Source organism: Chiroxiphia lanceolata, chromosome 1 (genome assembly GCF_009829145.1).
Source record: "Chiroxiphia lanceolata isolate bChiLan1 chromosome 1, bChiLan1.pri, whole genome shotgun sequence".
NCBI classification, from domain to species: Eukaryota; Metazoa; Chordata; class Aves; order Passeriformes; family Pipridae; genus Chiroxiphia; species Chiroxiphia lanceolata.
The window spans coordinates 99,147,724-99,168,427 of record NC_045637.1 but is presented as its reverse complement, the minus strand read 5'-3'; the positions used below and the strand labels follow the sequence as shown (position 1 = coordinate 99,168,427).

At 42.2% G+C, this 20,704-nt stretch overlaps 1 protein-coding gene across 6 annotated transcripts in view; it reads left to right on the top strand.

Moving 5' to 3' along the window:
- The first annotated feature begins 11,427 nt into the window (after positions 1-11,427).
- TNS3 (tensin 3) overlaps positions 11,428-20,704 on the top strand; it is a 229,485-nt gene continuing 220,208 nt past the window's right edge. For all 6 annotated transcript variants that reach the window (XR_004357506.1, XM_032690225.1, XM_032690219.1 and 3 more), the window contains exon 1: positions 11,428-11,538. Coding sequence is in view for 5 of the 6 variants with exons in the window: in XM_032690225.1 (XP_032546116.1) it covers positions 11,443-11,538 (96 nt within the window). In the remaining variant the exon portion in view is untranslated. The remainder of the gene's footprint in view (positions 11,539-20,704) is intronic.

Below are 20,704 nucleotides of genomic sequence, written 5' to 3'. Positions count from 1 at the left end.
GAGCCACTCTGTACATGTTTGGTTTTTTTCTGAAGACAGCCTGCAGAGGTAAGTTTGGTTGTGAGTAATGAAGGTCTGGCAGAGATCAAGCTCAAGTCACCTGTCTGCTCCTGAAATGACCAAAGCATGATAAGCTTGAGGTAGAGGGGATGTGAAACAGTTCAGAAGCTCAGACACTGGGAAAATGAAAACATTACTGCAGCTTTGGACCATTTCCTGGTGTTTCACTACTTTTTTAGCAAGGGGGCATAGGAGAGGGACAGGTCTGGAAAATATTAAATTGGCTCCAAAGAGCATTTAAAAAAAAAAAGTGGAATTTTGCAGACATTAACTGTGTATTGCATGGCTGTGTGTTTGGAAATCCAGCACAGTTATGTAACACGTCTGAGCTTTTTTAACTTTTTTTTGTCTTTTTGAGATGCCCCCAGAGCTTTTGGCTAATGTTTTCATCATTATAACAAAGTAAGTTTTAAGTATGTGTTCTTACTTTTCATCAGTAGCTAAGCTGATCTAAGAACAAACACAAAACCTGAACAATTCTCACTCAGATCTGCATTTATGCAGAGATTTACTTTTTTCTCTCTGCTGTGTAAAACACACTGTAAGGTAGCTTTTGACAAAAGATGATGCTCTTTGCTTATTTACTTTCAGGATGAGGTTTTATTTGTGGTGGGAGAGTTAAGGTCAAAACGATAATGGGAGCATTTTAAATGGTTTAGCATAACACCCTTTTCTTTCTAGTCTTTCCAGGCACATATACTAGGATTATAAAACACATGTCTTTTCATTAGGTTTCCTAGACATGGTGAAGTTGTTAAGTCTGCCACATCTGTCTGTCTTTTCTCAACATTTTGGGCTTGGGATGAAAAAGCAATGTTTCCCCCATAACTGGATGACAGAGCAGGAAATGGGGTGTTCTTGCTGCTACATATCAGAGCTAAATGACATATTTTTCTGAAGCTTTTTAACATCAGCTCTTTTGAGAGGAAATTTGTTTGGTTAGACTTTATTTTGAGGGTATCAAAAGGAGAGGTTAGGGGAGGTAGTGCACAGAGACAGGAGAATGGCCAGAGTGGTTTCTTTGATATGTGAAATTAGTTCAGTTCTATCTCCAAAACAATCCACAGGAGTTAACTTAGTTGGATATGCTGGTCTCAGTTTGTAACCCAAGGTAGTTACATATCTTGGATAAGTGGGTCATGAAGATTCAGTTCTTAGTTCTTGATGAGAATTACATTCACCCAGATTTTCCCTAAACAAAGGTCGGAACAGTTTTTAAAAGAATCTCAATAATGTTACTTATTAGAGGAACAGGGGAATTAGAAGAATTTTGACACTATAAAGAAGCCATACTTGTCATTACTGGCTCTAATGTTGTGGTTTTAATCCCAGTCTGAAACTAAGTACCACACAACCACTCACTCACTCCCTCATCAGAGGCATGGGGGAGAGAATCAGAAGAGAAAAAGTGAGAAAAGTTGTGGGTGTGGGTTGAGATAAAGACAGCCGTGTACACAAGCTGTCTCAGTTTAAAGAGACTGGAGTGTTTTGCTAAGGAGGATGAGTTATGAGGTAGATCAAACTCTTCTCTCTCAGCAATTGTAAATCCGAAATTAAGAGGCTCCAATTGAGGAAGTATGGAAAAAGGTAGAAATAACAATCTTTTATTAAAGGATGTATGTATATTGGCAAAAACAGTAACAGAACACAAAAAAACCCTAAGCAATAATTCTGTCCCCTTCAAAAAGGAGACAGTCTGATACTTTGCTGTCCTCTAGCGCAATTCTAATCACGGTTGGCAGGGGGTGCTGTTGGATCACTGGAGGCACAGGGCCTGCAGTGCCCAGTGTTGGTTGGCAGGGGGCGTTGTTGGGCTCTGGTAGCCACTGCGTGGGGCCCCGGCTCACGGGAGAAGCCGAAATAGAGATCTCCCCCCACCACCACCAAGGAGGGGAAGGGGAAAAGGGGAAAGAAGGGCAGTTTCTTTCCCACGAAACTCACGTTGTCTGCGACTGGCTGCAGTCGGGGCTCCCCCTTTCCTCAACGAGCACAAACTCTCTGATGAATTCTGAGCAGATTCGGGCTGGAGACAGGGGCAGCGCACAGGCAAGCCGAGGCCAGAGAGAAGCCAGATGACCAGGCTGAGAGCAAAAACGGCCTCAAAGCTTTTCCAACACACACATATACCTTGCTTCTGTTAAGGCAAAAAGTGAAGTGTCCCGCATTGGTAAGGAGAGGAGGAGAAAAACTCTCCCTGCAGTTTTTTAGAAGGGTTATTATCCAGGAATGCAGGTCTGCCAGCTAGTTCTTTTGTATAGTTAATTACCCCTTCCCCCTCCTCATTCAACCTCCTTCTCTTACGGGGGGGGGGGGGGGAAAGGAAAATTTCTGCTTGGATTTTTAGAATAAGTAAATGTATGACACAAGCAAAGCAAAACAAGGAATTAATTCACTGCTTCCCATTGGCAGAGAGGTGTTCAGCCATCTCCAGGACAGCAAGGCTCCATCACTCCTAACAGTTACTTGGGAAGACAAACACCATCACTCTGAACGTTCCCCCTTCCTCCTTCTTCCCCCAGTTTTATACACTGAGCAGGACGTCATATGCCTTTGGTCAGCTGAGGTCAGTTGTCTCAGCTGTGTCCTCTACCAACGTCTTGTGCTCTCCCATCCCTCTCTCTGGTGCAGTGGTGTGAGAAGCAGAAAAGGCCTTGATGCTGTGCAAGCACTGCTCAGCAATAATGAAATCATCTCTGCATTATGAGCACTGCTTTCAGCACAAATCCAAATTTAGCCCCATACTAGCTACTGTGAGCAAATTAACTCTACCCCAGCCAAAAATAGCACAAATGTACACTTCATCCATATGTGTATCAAGATGGGATTCAGGCTTATTTTATTTCACATTCCTCATATTTATGCTGTATTCAGACCTAGAACTGATTAGGATAGCCAGGGTATCAGCCCCACTATTTCAGAACTCTACTGCTATTGATACAAAGTGTTGCTGATGCCAGAGCCAACCAGTAGCTTTTGTTGAGATAAATACATGGTCCCTGAGGGAAAGCATCCACAGGTGCTAAAGTAGCTGGCAGACATCATTGCAAAGACACTCTCAATCATCTTTGCTCAATCGCAGCAGCTGGGAGAAGTGCCCAAAGACTGGAGGAGAGAAAATGTCATGCCTATCTTCAAGACAGGCAAGAAGGAGGAGCTCAGGAACTACAGGCCAGTCAGCCTCACTTTGATCCCTGAAAAGGTGATATGATACTGGAAACCATTCCAGGCACTTGAAGGACAAGAAACTCCTCAGGAGCAGTCAGCCTGGCTTCACTATGGGAAAGTTATGCTTGGCCAGCCTGATAGCATTCTACAGTGAGCTGATTGATGTGTCTGGTAGATGAGGGGAGAGCAGTGGCTAGTGTCTGCCAGGCCTTCAAGTAAGGTCTCTGACACTGTCTCCCATAACAGCCTTATAGCTCAGGGTGGGGCTGTAGGGGCTGGATGGGGAGGTGGATTGAATACTGTCTGAAGGGATGGGTCCTGAGGGTGGTGATGAACAGTGCAAAATCTAGTTGGAGGCTGGAAAGTAGCAGTGTACCTCAAGAATCAATACCAAGTGAGTCCTGTTTGTTAGTGAGCTGCATGATGGGTCAGAGCATTTTACTGATGACACAAGGTTGGGAGGGGTGCCTGATGGACAAGAGGGGCATGCTGCCATCCAGCATGAGCTTGACAGGCTGAAGAAATGAGCTGACAGAAACCTTGGGACGTTCAGCAAGGAGAAGTGCAAAGTCCTGCACCTGGTGCCAAACAACATATCACTGTGTGCAGGGGGCCACTCAGCTGGAGAGCAACTTGTCAGAAAATGACTTGGGGGTTGGACACCAATTTGGACATGAGCCAGTGATGTGCCCTTGTGTCAAAGAAGGCTATCAGTATGCAGTAAGCAAAATACTGCCAGCAGTCTGAGGGAGGTTCTCCTTCCTCTCTATCCAGCACTGGTGATCTCTCACCTGAAATTCTGGATCTAGTTCTGGGCTACCTGGTACAAGAGAACTATGGAGTCCAGCAAAGGGCCTCTAAGATGATTAAGGGACTAAAGCATACCTCCTATGAGGAAAGGCTGAGAGAACTGGGACTGTGCAGTCTGGAGGGATATCATCAATGTGTGGATGTATCTGAAGGGTGAGTGCAAAGACAAAAGAGCTAGGCTCTTTTCAGTCGTGCCCACTGGCAGGATATCCTGGATGCAGAGAGGGACAGGGCTTAGTGCTGTGTTGGCATGGCTAGGTTGCTATTCTATACAACCCACATCATCGCTGGGGATTATGGTTCCAGGGGAAAGAAAAGGTGACTGCACCCCCAGAAGTGCACTATTTTGTCTCCCTGTCTCCATCCTGAAGGTTGTTGGATCAGCCCTGTGGACCTCGTCCTCTGCTGTTGCTGCCTGTTCCGCCAAGACATGGTTTGGAGATGTGATGCTGAAAAGCAGCGAATGCGACTCCAAGATGTAGTGCTGAAAAAGGGGTGAAAGTGGCTGAGCCCAATGAAGCTGATGCAGCAGAGCCCGAGCCCCAGCACAACAGAATGGTGGCATGGTGCCATGCAGATGATCTAGCTGTCGGGGTTTTGTCCGTCATTGTTTTCCATCGCCTCGGGCTCAGGGATGGGGAGCGCCTGCCATCTTGTCTTTGTTCTGGCAGCCACGTGGAACTAAGCTGAGGTGGTGAACAGCTTTTGTGTGTAAAGCACCTTCTCTTTGTATACTTCTGTTATTAATATTGCTGCTGTTATAGTGCGTTTCTTATGCCATTGCTGTTTGCTTTCAGTAAATTGTTTTCTCAACCAATAGTCTCTGCTGTTGTTCCTCTCTTTCCAGAGGGGGCAGGGGGAAGGGGCATGGCTTGTTTGGAGTTTAATTTCCAGCTGGTGTTAAAACCACCACACAGGACCAGAGGCAATAGCACAAAGTGAAACACAGGAGGTTCCCTCTGAACATCAGGAAACACTATTTTCCTGTAAGGGTGACCAAGAACTGTCACAGGTTGCCCAGAGAGGTGCTGGACTCTCCATCCTTGGAGATATTCAAAAGCTTTCTGGATGTGGTCCTGGGCAATTGGTGTCCCTGCTTGACGAAAGAGGTTGGACCAGATGACCTCCAGAGGTTCTTTCCATTTTCAACCACACTGTGATTCTGTGATGTTAATATTGATTGATTATTATACTGAATCTGGAATTTACTCTGGAAATATTAAACCTGACAAACCTAGTCTTCCCTCAACTCTGCATGCTCACATTCCTTCTCAGGAAAAAAGTGTTTTGGAACAACTACTGACAGCAATGCTGCTCTTGCATAGTTATCAGACTAAGGGCTTGTGACTGACACCAGTGTATCACACTGTCATTCCACCAGTGTCAGAGGGTCTAGGTATTGCACTGCATAGCTGAGGTACTATTTCACCTGCCCCGGAAGACAGTACTTAGTTTCTTCAGTCTTTAGAACTAGACATTACCTCTAAAGTCCTTACCAAAAAGCTGTACTGCTTGTGCAGACTCTGAAAAATGTGAAGCGTTACAGAAGAGGACATTCCTTCTTGGTTTAGCTTGGCTCTCAGATTGTACCATTTAAAGCACTATGCATAAATTAACCCCAGCCAGCAACTAAGTACCATGCAACTATGCAACCATTCTCCCCTCCCTCGCTCAGAGGGGTGGGGGAGGAGAATCAGAAAAAGGTAAAACTTGTGGGTTGAGTTAATAATTGAAATAAAGTAGAATATACTGCTACTACTATTAGTTGTAATGAAAAAGGAGATAACAGAAAGAGATGAATAAAAATAAAAAAAAAAAACCACCCCAAGTGATGCGCAAAACTATTGCTCACCACCTGCAGACAGATGCCCAGCCAGTCCCCAAGCAGTGATCATCCTGTTCTGCCAACTCCCCCCAGTATATATACTGAGCATGATGTTCTGTGGTACGGACTAGCCCTCTGGCCAGTTTGGGTCTGCTGTCCCAGCCATGCTCCCTCTCAGTTTCTTGTGCACCTGCTCAATGACAGAGCATGAGATACTGAAAAGTCCTCGGCTTAGGGTAAGCACTACTGAGCAACAACTAAAACAGCAGTGAGTTATCCACATTATTCTCATACTAAAATCAAACCACAGCACTGTACCAGCTGCTAAGACGAAAATCAACTCTATCCGAGCCAAAACCAGAACACTAGTGTAGATTGATCTATCATGTTTAAGACTTATTTTTGTCAGCCCAAGTAGAATAAACTGGCTATATTTTTTTTCCAAATACATAATTATTGTTATGTCCAGATAAACTAAATAATAAGAAACAGCCTATTGATACATACTGCTAAGGCTAATGGGAGTCTTTTGGCAGTCATATGCTGGAATAACAAAACTGTTCAGTACAGAGTGAAGCTATGTATTTGAAGAACAGAGGGCTGACAATTAGAATCGTGACAGTATGTGCAAAATTTAGGAGCTGCTCCCATTCCTGCTGCAATAATGCTAAAAAATCCTGGAGCCTTGAAAGAATGTCAAGTACTTTCTGTGCATCTTTCTTTGTAGATGTTCAAACACAGATCAGAGTCATGAAATGAAACTAACTTTTGTGCTACTAAGTAAAAATAATGGTACCACAAGGAAAATGTCCCTCTTGCCTGATTCCTCTCCCACCAAATAACTGGCTATAATGTCATTAATGTCTCACACTAGTGCATTTCCTGGAATGTTAATGACAGATTTGATGCTAATACAGCTTTGCCTCTGGTTCTGGTCATTATCCTCTAGAAGTGATCTATGTCTTAGTGACAATTAGTTAATTTTAAATCACTACACATCTGTGCATTTTTTGTTTCTCCTTTCCCCTCACTCCTTTGTCCTCCCCAGTCTCCCTCTGGTTCTGCTTGTGACAAGGCTAAACCCCATCTTTTCTAAACACTAACAATTGTGGAGGAAGTAGGAGGGGGACTGAACAGTTAATGAAACTCTTCCATTATTATTTTCTTAAATAATGATGGATCATCAGTGCTTGCCTGCCCCTCTTACAACTAAAAACCACATTTACTACTTTCTTTAAAAATATATCCTTTTCATTGGAGGTACTGCAGTAGATCAGGTTTGTTGTAATGAGTTCCCTGAATTAGCAATTAATGGAAGTTGAAAGCATTTGACATGTGTGTATCAGAGAGGGGTTACTTTATTGGGGAAAAAAAAGGTTCGAGAGATACTGGAAGGTAGAAAACTAGACACCGTTACTAGTTAACAAAATAACTATTTATTATGAAAGGTGGCTAACAGTAAAAAACAGGCACTCAAGAGAAAGGGATTAGGAAGGAGAAAAGTGAACAAAAAAAAACCCTAAAAGGAAGGTGCGACACCCAGGTGCCACCTATAAGAGAGTCTTACCCACCCTAACCAGTAATAAAGCCTCTCTGTAGCAGCTGCGTGTTCCGAAGGGCTGGCAGGCTCCCACTTCAGCAGGCGTCCCTGCTAAAAGCAACTTGGTCCTTCGTGAAGAGCCGGCCACTCAACATGGAAAGCGTGTCTGCTTTTATACAGTTCATTGAGTACACCTGCCCCGGGGAGGTGTGGCCAGTACTGCCCCGTCAGGGGTTCTCAATCCCACCCCCTTGGTTATGTAAGTGCACCCCTTCTGCGCATGTGTGAGAACTTTGGAAATCCCCTCACGCATGCGCAGTGAGTCCTGGGGGTCTTTCCCAATTGAGTCTAGGGGCGAGCCTTCCTCATCTCATTGTCAGTTTCTCCTCCAAATGCCTTTGACGAGCCATTGACCAAGCACAAGAAACCAATTAAAACAGTTTATACAGAAGTTCTCCCTCCAAGGCCAAATTCACTGTTTTATCAGTGAACTTAGCAGGGAGAACTATAAACTACTGCAGGTGGCTAAGGCCAAACACAGACCAAAAATATCATCCCAACTTCGTCCCAATACACATGTGTCATAGTTTGAGATTGGCCCCCCTGAGAGTTGGGGGCTCAGAGGTGATTGGGTGCCAGGGCAGTGTTCCCTGGAGAGCCAGTCACCATTCATGTTGTTCGCTTCTGCTAAAAATCATATATACACAGCACCGGAAGCTGTTGGCATTCTATCTGTTGGTGTCTGCTGCATGTAGATGTAGAAGGCCGGGGGGGAAGGGGAGCTCTGTGGCCCCACCAACTCTGCCTAGGCCAGAGTTGGAGGCAGCATTGGAGTGAGTGTTTGTGAGGGACGTGACTCACAAAACAACTGGTAAGCGGGAGAGAGAGAGGCAGGCCTTGTGGTCAGGCCCTCTTTTTCCCCCCCTCCCCCCCCTTTGCAGCCAGGCTGCAGAAGGGGGCTGTTTTTCCCTCTCACTGTTTAGTGGGAGTGGATGCAAGGCTCAGCATTGAAGCGGAGCCAAAGTGTACGGGCTGAAGCAGCTTGATGCCAGGGAGAAGAGTCCCAGGCGAAACTGGAGACAGGCCAAAGGGCTCAGGAGTTGCCCTACAGAGGTTTGACCGGGGGCAGCTGAAAACTGACTCGGAGGATGCTTGATAAGCTGAATTACACTACAGCAGCCTATGAACCAAAGTATGAAAGCAAAAGAGAGAACCACGCAACAGAGATGGCACAGAACCAAAGAGAAAGGACTTGGAGCTATCTTGGACTTCATGAAGAAGAAAGAATTGCAGCAAACAGCTGAAGGTTGGTAGGGAGTGTTCAGGGGCCCCGAACACTCCCACAAGAGAGAGACTAGTTACTTATCAGCCTGAAAAGGCTTTTCCTGGACTAATTAAAGGAGAAGCTTCGAAGGGACTGATAGAAGTATAATATATATATATATATATAGTTGCTTTTAGCTTGTATAGTATTTATTTGTGTAAAATAAATGTAAATGCTTCCCCTTTCCCCTATAGAAGCCTCTGGCCTGAAAGTTTTCTCTTCAGTGTTGGGATAAATTGTGGCAAGAGGTGGAGGAAGCCTGGAAATTGGATTTTTGGATTTCTAATGTGGCTCAAACTGCCACAACATGTCAAGGAGGTCATCACCTTCTGGAACTCACAGATAAAATTCCCTTCTAATTATGAGCAAATAACCACTGGATACTTTTGCATAGCTTACAAGCTGCCCAGCTGCATTTGAAGAACTGGTAAACCAAGGAGTAGCACATTAAATAAAGCTCTAACTTTAGTTATCTAACCAGTAGTATGACCCTCTGTCCTCTTTTAATTCTTGATTCTACTTTGGTTTTCAGAAAACAAATCCTGGTTGTTTGTTTTTTAAATACCAGAACAAGCAGCAGCACCATATGAAACATCAGCTTGTTAAGTTAAGCTTTATAAACACTTTCATATATACCAAATCATACTTAGAACATGACAGTAATTAAAAGCAGGGTCAAAGCTCTAAAGCAATGAAAATGATCAACCCAGTAAGATAGGATTGTGAAAAGTCTTTCAGAAGGTGTTGACATTTCCACATTTATACCATTTCATTTCAGGTATTTCAAACTTGTCAATAGCCATTCCTATTCTGTCAAAGTAACAATACTGACTTGAGTTTTCTCCTCTTTCTGCCTTTTATTTGAGCATCAGTCAACAAGGACAAGATGAACTCCTCTTAAAGTGGATGAGCCAGTACAGGGCCAGGTGGGGAGGTTGCTTTTGACTAGCTCATAAAAATCACCTTCACATGTCATGACTCCAGTTAGTTTGGAATATTTCCAATATATATATATATATATATATATATATATATATATATATATATATATATATATATATATTAGCTTATTAGTCATAATTTGTGACTTCTCAAGGAAAGCTTACATGACAATATCAGAACCACAAGTTATCTAAGACTTCCCGTACAATGACCCTTTCTCCCTTAATCTCTCACCCTACAGAAATAACTCACTTGTGCATTCAGACTCTTTGAACACAGAGTTCAGGGAATGGAGGGCAGAAGGAGAAATATGGGAAGATTTATGCAGTTAAATTAAATTAAAAGTCAAAAAACGACCCCTCGTAAGTTACTCAGTGGATACCTGAACTCATTCATGCACAAGATCAACTCATTTGCTGAAGTTAAATAACATCAGTCTCTTGAAACAGAGTGCCTGGCATAATGGGGGCCAAGTACTCAAGTAGAACATCCAAATGGTGCATATAAATATAAAAGACATATTCTTTTGAACTAAATCATAACTTTCTAGATGTTATCTCAATAAAAATGTTCAGAAACTATTTCTCATCTCTTGTGTTCCTTGAGGAAAAACAAAATTGATGAACTCAGTTCCTCTAAATCTATTTTAAGATACCTCTCCTAGAATTGAAATTCAAATGTTTGGAAATAGGTGATGAACTCCCTCTGTTGTTCAGCTACAGACATTTTTTTACAGCATGACAGGAAGTAAATATGTCTTGAACTTCTCAGGAGGAATCAGAGTCAGGGAAGCACTAGTTTATACTGTGACTTTTGCACTGGAGGAAACTGGGGAACCCAAAGAGAAAACAGCTGAAAGGTTTTGCCCACAAACCTTTAATTATAGTAGCAAAAGTTATCCAGTCTTATGGCCTTAGGTCCTGGTGGGAGGTACAGACTCAGCACTGTGTGTAAAGCAGCTGTGCCTTTCCTAAAGCTGAAGATATAAGAATTAAAACATTACAGAACATTTCTACTAACTTAAATTGCCCAGACAGCAAACATTTTTTTCGAGGAAGGAAACAGAGTCTCTGTCGCTAAGCTTACAGTGCCGTGCTTTCATCACATGAGTATCCTTCCCACCTCTTAACAGTATTCATTCTTTTGCAGGCAGGGAAAAGAAGTTATCCTAAAAACTTAAGGGAAATAATGTACACAGGCAGGCAGATTACACAAAGAAGCAGGAAATTCCTGTAGGTTCTCTCCTCCTGAAACTGTGTTCAGTCATTCTTGAAGTCAACTTTACCCATTTTACTCTCTCAAGTTACTTGGGTACTATCAGCTTGCTATAGTGACAGACTGCTGGAAAGTTTGCTTTTCTTTTGCCCAAAAGCAGTGCACCCTCCGAAGCGGACTGTTTTGCAAGTTATTAGTTTCGTTATTATTGTATCCATACCACTCAGTGATCCAAAAGCCCTCCCACAAGGGGTAGGGAACGCTAAATATCTCCAGCTGGAGACAGCTTTCAGCACCGGCTTTCTGATTTGTCATCGCCCCCCACGGAGGTGGCACGTTGTGGTCAGTTTGGGAGCCCGATAGCAAAAGGCGATGCGGAGAGGGAAAGGGCTCGGAGAGCGGCCGGGCGGGTGACAGCCAGGGGAGCTCACAGCGGCCGGCGAGGCCCAGCACCGGCGGCGCAGGAGCGGAGGGCTCATGCCTGCCGGCGACGGGTGAGGAGCGGAGAGAGGGCAGAGCCGTGGGACCGCGCTGGAGGCGGGGAACGGCCGGGCGCGCCCCATGGGCGGCCGGGCCAGCCTGGCGTACCGCGGGAAGAAGCTGCGTCCCTTGCCCCGTCGCCGCGTGGCGCAAGAAGAGGCCGAGACAATGATTCAGGTGCGCGGGCGAGGAGTGGGTGGCGGGGCGGGTTTTGGAACTGTCGGAGCCGCCGTCACCCCTTGCCAGGCGCCAGCGGCTGCTCTGCTCCGCTCGGGGCGGCACAGGGTGCGCGTGGCAGCGCCCGCCTCTCCCCTCAGCGGCGAGGAAAGCCAAAGCGCGGGTTTGCGGACCGGCGTCTTGGCCACCTTCCTACGGCCTGCCGGGGGCTTCCGGCGCCCGGTTTCAGCCCGGCGGAGCCCAAAGCTCCGCTCCGGTGCGCGTTCGCGGCAGCTCGCTGTTCCCGCTGCGTGCGGAGCTGGGTCAGAAGCGTGCTGCTTTCTCGTGACACTGGCCGCAGCTGGCACATGCCAGACCATGCGTTCGTCTACCTACTCTTGCAAATGTTCCTGTTTACCTTTTAATATAAGCCTCAATCTCTTTTTTTGGTCTTTTTCTTTCTTTTCTCTTTATTGTTGTTCAAAAATGAGGAAGGGTTGACAATCCTAAAGTACATATACCAACTTTTCACGGGTATGAAAGTTTGATCAACTTTGAATAATTCTGGTTTTAAACCCATTTGATCTCAGTGATTTTATGAATGTGTGCAAAACCAGAGAAACTGACAAAACAGCAGCTTCTCACACAACTGCAAATAGGAACCACCAGAAATCTGTAGAGCATTAGCTGAGAGTCTCAGCACCATGCAACTCATTCCACAGGCTCATTCAAGCATCTCTATTTCTGGTTTGCTAAGCAAAATTCTGGACCTTTGAGTTTTCATGCACTACCTTCTGGGTTACCTCTGAAAGCTTGATTCAACAGTGGATTTAAATTAATTTTAAGCATATGTTTAAATGCTTTTGCTTACTCAGGTTCAGCTATATCAGTCTTTCTCTCCTCTTGTGTGCTCAAGTAAGCAACCTCTTTCATTTCAAATTGTTTCTGAAAACATCCCATCTCTGTTGTAACCTTTTAGGCTTAGTTTCCCAGAAATTCATGAATAATATACCATACAAGTGGTAAACAGTGGATATATGCACTAAATAATCTTTACTGGTTTCAAGCTCCCTTTGATTGTCTCATATGCACTCTATCTGTGAAAATATCTCCATCACTCTTGTGTCTAAAACTTCAACCAAGCAGCTTCAAACAGCCATTTTATTATTAAAAAAAAAAAAAATATCTAAGGATATAGAAGGCAAGGAAATATCTAAGTGTGTTTACCTGTTCACCATGACAGTTTTGCCTCACTGTACTTTGCTTCTTGCTTTTCTTTGTGGCTGCCTGGGGATGCTAATTGAGAGTCTGCTGCTCAGGTGGCTTTCCAGGTAATTAATGTTATTAATATTGTTTAGGAGTAACTCCTTTTAAGCTAAATTTTTACTTCCAAATTTTCTCCTGTTAAGATATCTTGAAGGGTCAAGTGAACCTGAACATTGAACCTAGGTGCAAGAGAACAAACTGAATGACAAGTCCATGAGAACAAGTTCTCTTTATGTGACACTTAAAAGGAGAGGGGGGAAAGTAACACCAAACAAGAAGATACTGAAATCTGGTAGTTTCCTTACCACCAGTCTATAGGGATGTAGCAGGGGCTGCTGGGGCTAAGCAGAGCTTCACCACACTCATACAAAGTTATGTGAAATAGATGGTCTGCATTCTTCTCTTATTATATGTTATTATAAATCAAGAGTTTCTTCTCTTAAACCCATTGCATTTCATCAGTTTTAAATTTTTTGTTCCTGTATGGATTTCAGGATGGAGGGACCAGGTTGATGATGTTTTACTGTGGGACGGGTAATAGAGCTGTACTAAGCTGTTACTTCCAGTTTCACAGCTAGCTGGCCTTGGCTCTTTGGTACCTTTTGCCCTGAGAAGACCTTCCAACTCTGACCTACCCCAAATGCATCTAATACTGTGGAGGCATTAAGCCCTCCATTCCACGTCTGGCAGGAATGTGGAACACAACTGATGGAAAATGGACTGTTGCTTATGGATCTTCACTGTTATGAATACTTGTCATACAGTTTGGCTATTCCACCAGGACAACAGGCAGATAGTTGTATGTGACATTCAGGGACAAACACATGGAGTGAATTGTGGCAATATGTGGAAACATTACATATTCTTTCCTTTCTGTTAATTTAAAGCTGCCAGTGGTGAATCAGAGCTTGATGTCATAAGCCACTTATTTATAAAAAGCAGTTGTAAAGGAGACAAAGAGTGAATGTGCTGTTCAGCATCTTGTTTCTGTTGCTCTCAGTTCTCTGTCATCCAGCTACAAACACTAATGAAGAGCCTACTCCTAATGCTTTTTTTGTCAGTTATCCAAGCAATCAGAGCCAGACTCTCAAAAACTAAGGCAAGTTTTGGCCTTGAAAGAGCAAAAGCTTTTCATTATGTTTTTAAAGCAAATGTCATGTCCATGTAAGCCCAACGGGCATGTAATGCCTGCTTCCTGCCAAATCAGGTATTTATTATGGCTATCATTTAGAGGAAAATTAAAACCATATGTGTCTTTGTCCTTGAAGTCTCCCCATACAAAAGAAGGCTCTCTGTAGATTTATTACCATATCAGTTCACGGGTTTCCAGTGCATGCATCTATTTATTACGGGTTTTCAACAACAGACATGTTGTGGTCTTGAATGCAGTGGCCATTTAAGCATATGCATAGTGGCACCAGGACCTAGACACGGGTGGTGTGTGTGCAGGCATGTGTGTGTGAGAGAGAAAAAAAGATCGTACAGAAGTTGAGTTTGTTCAACCTGGGGATTTTGATCTGGATTTTGTATGGCTGTAATTTTGGTAGGCACTTAAACACAGGGTTGTATTTTTAGCCTGTCTTTAAGGTATTTGGAGCAGTTTTTTCTTGCTTTTGTGCTTGAGCAGGGGAAAGTGCTACTTTGTGCATGAATGATTTTGATGGGCACTGTAAGAAGAGCTATGTTCATGTGAAAATGATTTTAAGTATAGTCACTTCGCTCAGCACTTCCAGTGCCATGATGCCAGTGGCAGTACTTGAGAAGGGCTGAAGTCATGCAGTCAGTCTCGTGGCTGATCTGCTGCCCTAAGGTCTGATAGTTGTAACTTATAAAAGTAGGAGAAAGCTGAGGTTTGCAGTTACTTTGACACAAAAGAGTGTTTTCTGTTACCTGCTTATGAGACATCTGACCTGTAACTTTTGCCTGAGTCAATCCTAACTTATTTCCTGTTGAATTCTGGGTAGCTTTAGTTGCGTGAAGAGTGTCCCTACCTGGAAAAAGAAGAGAATCTGTTGGTTCAAACTGAACAAACCTTGCAGGATTTTAGGGTTTCTAGGTTGTGATATTTTAAAATCAGTGATCTGAAGGCAAAAGCTGTAGTGTTCTTCATTGTGGAACCATGTCAGACCAGTATGGGGATGGCTTTTGTTTCCTTAGCCCTCATTTGTAAAGAATTCCTATTTATGAATGCATTTATGCATGTAGCAAGAAGATTCTTAAGATATGGGAGCCTAGAGAAAAGGAACACTGACAGAACCATCCAAAAGAGTGATGGAGTAGCCTCTGTGTCACCAAACCATGACACTGTGCTGTTTTCCCCACAGAAAAAGTAATATGGTTTTAATGTATCACACAGATAAAGAAGCATTATTTTAGACTGGGATCACTGAACGTCCATAAAATGCGAAATGGAAGAATACCGAAAGCAAAAAGATGTTTTCCTTATTCATTTTACTTCTCCCTTGCAATCCATCTTGAAAGGACATTGTTGCTGAATGTTCACTGAAATGTAGAACTAATTGACCAGAACCAAGTGCTTGGTTTCATTGTGCGTAACCCCCATCTTCAGAGGCACAGATTTTCTAGAAGTGTGGAAGCTGAGCTGTAGGCAGCTCTGGCTGGCATTCCAGCAATGTTTGCTTCTTGGGTTTTGCAGCTCTATTGAAGTTGTCAGTGTAACAGTATTGGAATATCATTGGAAAACTTAGGAAACGTGAATGGCTTTCAGCAATGTTGGAGGACATTCAATGGAAAAATTAATTATGTGGAACCTATCAAGAGTTTAAAAAGAGTTTTAAACTCTTTTAATTCTAAGTCTGACAGTTAGCTGCAAAGGCCTGGCTCACAAGGTTTAAAAATATAATATTAACTTTTTGCTGAAACATGCTGAGAATGGTGAACATTGCTACAGGTTTGTGCACTTCAAAGAAGTAGCTATTATCCATACTGTGGATTTTATGATTTTCTTATAAATATTCATATTCTCTCTGTTGCTTCCCCATACTGTAGAAATTTCCATTTAGAATTTTATGTATTATGCTTTGTTACAAAAATTAAAAACAATGAATAAATAAATAAATAAATAACAAGAATACTTGTTAATACTGCAGTTGCATTTCAGTGCTATCTTCAGTGTTTTGATCAATTATCACTGTACCTTTTAAAGCTAAAGATATAATTAATTGAATTATTGTCTTCAACACTTATGTATCTCAAACTAAAACTGCAAACTAAAATCTGGCTTATACCTGTCAAACACTGACAGGGCAAATATGAAAAATGCATTGTCAGTCGATGTTTACTGAGAAGAAGGATTTGAGTTGGGGTTTGCAGTATGAAGCTCAGATCCAAGCATCAATTCACAGGGATTTGGCACAGATAAATGGACTGCTGGCTTCTGGATTCTTGAGAATTCTTTGAAGATCTAGTTTTGGCTATCGGTGGGTGGAGAATCACGTTTTGCTCTTCTTGTAATGAGTCCGAAAAAACTTGCTACAATGCATTCCTCCTCTCAAATGTTGTTGGAAGTTTGGCCATTATACAGAAACTGGGAGACAGGACTAGAGGGGAAACCTTACCAAGAAATCCTGAAAATAGAAAGCTGAAAAATATTACTAGTGTCACTTGGAAGACCTACACTTCTAATTACTTTCATCGTTATGGCTTTAAATGCTGTGAAAATCAGAATACATTGAAGGCATTCTTCTGAAAGTACTTGCAGATTTAAAAAAAAAAACCAACAACTTGCAAGCTGGACATTTAGCTGTGGATTGATTATAATATCATCTCATGGGCTATTGGACTTTATTTTGAGGTACACTTATTCTGACTTTCATTGACTGATATCCTGCAAAAACCTACACTAGTGAAGCAAATGACATTAGGAAAATGTACAGAACTATGTATGGGATTATAACCTGTTTTGTTTTTCTTTTGAATTACACACAAAAATGTGTAACTGGGACACAACATCATGAGCTGTGGAATACGTGTGAACCTAGTTCTCACAGTTGAATACCATGCAGAGTGTGGGAAAACCAGAAACTTTGCTATAGAGAGAGGCTTCTTCAAAGCCACATGGATGACATCTGAGATATCAGATTAATGTGCAAGAGGAGGAAAGAGCTGATGATTACAGTTTCTGATGCATACAGCTCTCAGGACATAGCAGAAATCATAAGTTGCAAACATAATGGTCGGAGTGCACCCAGAAGTAAGTTCAAAGGGACTTTTTTTCATTCTGTGCAAAAAACATGAGGCTAACTGGGTTTAGCTGCAGTGCTAACCAAGAGAAGAGTTCAGGCTTTTGGGGTTGTATCGTGCTGTCAATTGCAAAAATTGCAAAAGGCAACATAATGTCTTGCTTTCAGGCAGACTGAAGACAAAATCTTTTGTCTTATGTTTACTGTATTTATTGTATGTTCTTGAAACTGTCATTGGGAGCTGAATAATCGGTGTTAGCAAAGAAGTGCTCTGGCTTTTCCCCTCTGGATTTTTCTTCCTCAGTGCATATTGCATATATTCTCCTAGTTTTGTAACCATCTGAAAGGACGGGTGTTTATAAAGGTGCAAAAATAATTTTCAAGGAGATGAGAATTCTTTTTTTTAGCCTCTGTCAAAACTATCTAGAGGACAAGGGCAGGAAATCCTGACTCCTTCCTGGAGCAGCACATCTCTACTTGGGGTGCCAAAGCCAGAACATCAACCCCACACCTTTCATTAGGAAAGGCCTCTCTATAGTTGGTCTTTAGCCTTCTGATTGTTACCACTGTTACTGATCTGGATATCTCTGAATGTTTGTGGTATCTATTTGCAGCGTGCATTGCTGGTGGTGAAAGTTTTCCATTACTGGGAAGGGCGCGTGGGTTGAGAAAGCTGTGATTTCCTTGTGAAACCAGAGAGGTGTGGTAGTAGCAGCAGCCAGTGATTATGACCAGCATGGGTCCAGCACTAGGGCCAAAGTGGGAAGCCCCACAACCAAAAAATGGCCACATGGAGCCATTTGGAATTGCCATGCATACTTGCACCTAGGACGCTCTTTTTTTATATGCTGCGGCCTGTTACTACATGCAGAGTAGTTACATTTTTTGTTTGCTCCCATTTCTCCCTCAAGTTCTACACAGATGTAGCAGTGGGGGTTGATGGGTTGAGAGCCCATTCAATGTCCATCTATCTAATTGTACTAGAAAGTACAAGGTGAAAATGGAGCAAATGTAGTATGAAAAAGACCTGCTCCTGCCATGTGGATGAAGGCAAATAAATCCTAAAAGAATCTCTACTTCCCTCCTGGACTTTGATTTGGAGGGGAGAAGAGATTTGATCCATTGTAAATACTTATGTCATGGTAGAGATAATTAATATTGTATATAATGTATTGTGGTATTTATTTGTACAGTCATTGTAATATATTCCCTTTCCCCCATTCTGAGTCTCGTGTGATTGTCTGGAAAACACATCTTACACTAGGTTGAGATGTGGGAGGGGGCTTGGACTAGGGAATTGGATTTTGGGAATCTCAAACCATGACAGAAGTGAAACAAAAATAGCTGAGGAAATTAAAGATAGGGTGAGGAAGAGACGGGGAAAGGGAGCAGAAGATGAAAAACAAAGAAAAGAGAATACACAAGCTGCGCAAATTTCTATAATACGTATGTAGTTGCTTACATTAATATTTATCCAGAAGTTATGCATCCAGGCCACTAAGAATCTAGGCTTCCTACTTAAGTATTCCGGAAGATCATTCAGTCAACCCGTGTTATAATTGGCTACTGCTGTTTGCTGACTACAGAAGGAACTTAGACAGTTTAAGCTTGAAGACCAGCTTTTACCTGGCTCACATTTGGCAAAATTATTTCTACTTACTATATAAGAGTTGGATACTTTTGTTTTTGAAACTGTAAAAGATGTGGCTTTTTTAGAGAGATCTTGGTATTCTTGTAGGATCAGGATGGAACCATAGGCCAGCAAACTTCCTTGGTGGGGAAGGAAAACTGTTTAGGTCAAAATAATCTAGCTTGACACTTATACTTTTTTTTTCACCCATGTCTAAAGAATATGACAGTGTTTAGTTTGTGTGTGTACTTTGTATATCACTAAAGGATCAACACCAATAGCTTTTTAGAGATCTTGCCAAATTGTGAGGGTGTAAATATAAGTATTGGAAAGGTCTCTGAGCACAGCACCTCAGAATGGAGATTAAAAAAAATAAAAATTGTGATTATACAAGAAACTTAATTCTGTTAATAAGTACAGTTAATAAGCTGTACCAGTCTTCACACTTGTAATTATGATATCCTAAAACTTCAGTTCCCATAACTGAGAATATAAACCTGAGTTACTGTTATTCAGTGTTAAAGGAGCTTAATATGTTTCTTTGACTTCTGATTACTTATCTAACAGCACTGAAAGCTATGGGCTTGTCTTCCAGTTGAGAAGGGGAATGTATTGCTTTAATTCAGTTGTATTTAGTCTGGGATAATTGTGGAAAAAGACATTGCTAATTGTTTTTGAGGGAGAAATGGAGAATTTTTCACACACATGCACTTTTGCCATGTTTAAATGTCTGTCTGTAAGTGCAGGTGTTTCCAAGTAAAATATTAGGAACTTTTCTTTTTGCTTTTCTGAAAAAGTGTTGAGTAGAAAATGAGTATAAATAATTTTGCTAAAATGCTGCAAGTAGTCTTTGGCACTTAGGACCATCACATGATTTAGGTTTAATTGACTCTATGTACCTTCTTACTTGGTAAGCCAGAAGTATATGGTGATGTTTGCCTCAGCTGTGCTAAGATAAAAAAAGCATTGTGGTTATTGTGTATATGTGAAAGACTAAAACACACAAAAAGGAGGATATAGAATATATCCATGGGGAATTAAAGGATTTAGTAGGCAAGCAAAATTTCACATAGAAAAGAACTACTTACTGGAATATATGGTTTTGGGATTAAATGTTTGATATTCCTCCCTACATCTCTGAAGGCTTGAATCACCCAAATGAAATTAGCACAGTATTTCCTGACACAGATTAGCCAAAAGCCTTTTCTATGTTTCCTGTATGATTCCAGGCCTGTGCTTGGTGTGCTTGGTCTGCACAAAGGGATATTTGTGTGCGTGTGCTGTATCCTCCATATTGAAGCTTTATGTAACCATTTCTCTGGACACTCCAGCGGCATGCTCTTGTACTCCTTGTTCTGTGTCCTGTCTGCACAGCCAGCACCGTCATGCTGACTGAAGCTGTGGCTGTGGTTTCTGTTGCTCAGAACAGCGCCAGCTTTTGTATGAGCATCTATCAGGTGCACTGACCTGATCCCGGAGGGAATAAAACCCGAAAATTATTAATTAGTTATTTAAATTTATTTTTACATAAAGTATTAATTGATTATATTAATTAGTTATTCACAATTAGCAACTCTGTCCAACGTGTGCGTTTAGAAGAGAGCAGATGGTTTTTGGAGGGTTAGTCTACTATTGCACGGGAGGTGTAAAGAGGAAGGGTTTTGAGAAGCGCAGGAAGAAGCCTCGTCCCTGGCCGCAAGCCTGCGGAGAGCGGGCGCTTGCTGCCACGGGAGGGCACTGCAATCCTCCCCCTCCATCGGCACTCCCCAGACTGGGCCTTATTTCTGGGAAATATTTTGAAGTTTCAGGAGGAAGCTTGTAATTTTTACCTTTTTTTTTTTTTTAAATGTCAAAAAGGTATCTCCTCCTCATTTAAGGACTAATGAAGTAGCCTCTCGTTTTAGTTGTGTTTCAGCACGTACATGTTTACAAGGTTTCATAGTAGTTACCACAAGCAGATTGCGACTTAATCTTCTTTCACTATTACTCCATCCTTTTCCCTCTTCTTAATTAACCATCACTGCTGCTTGTTTCTCTGCATATACTTTTACATTCCTCTTTATTCTTATTTTTCAAGGTGATTGTATTA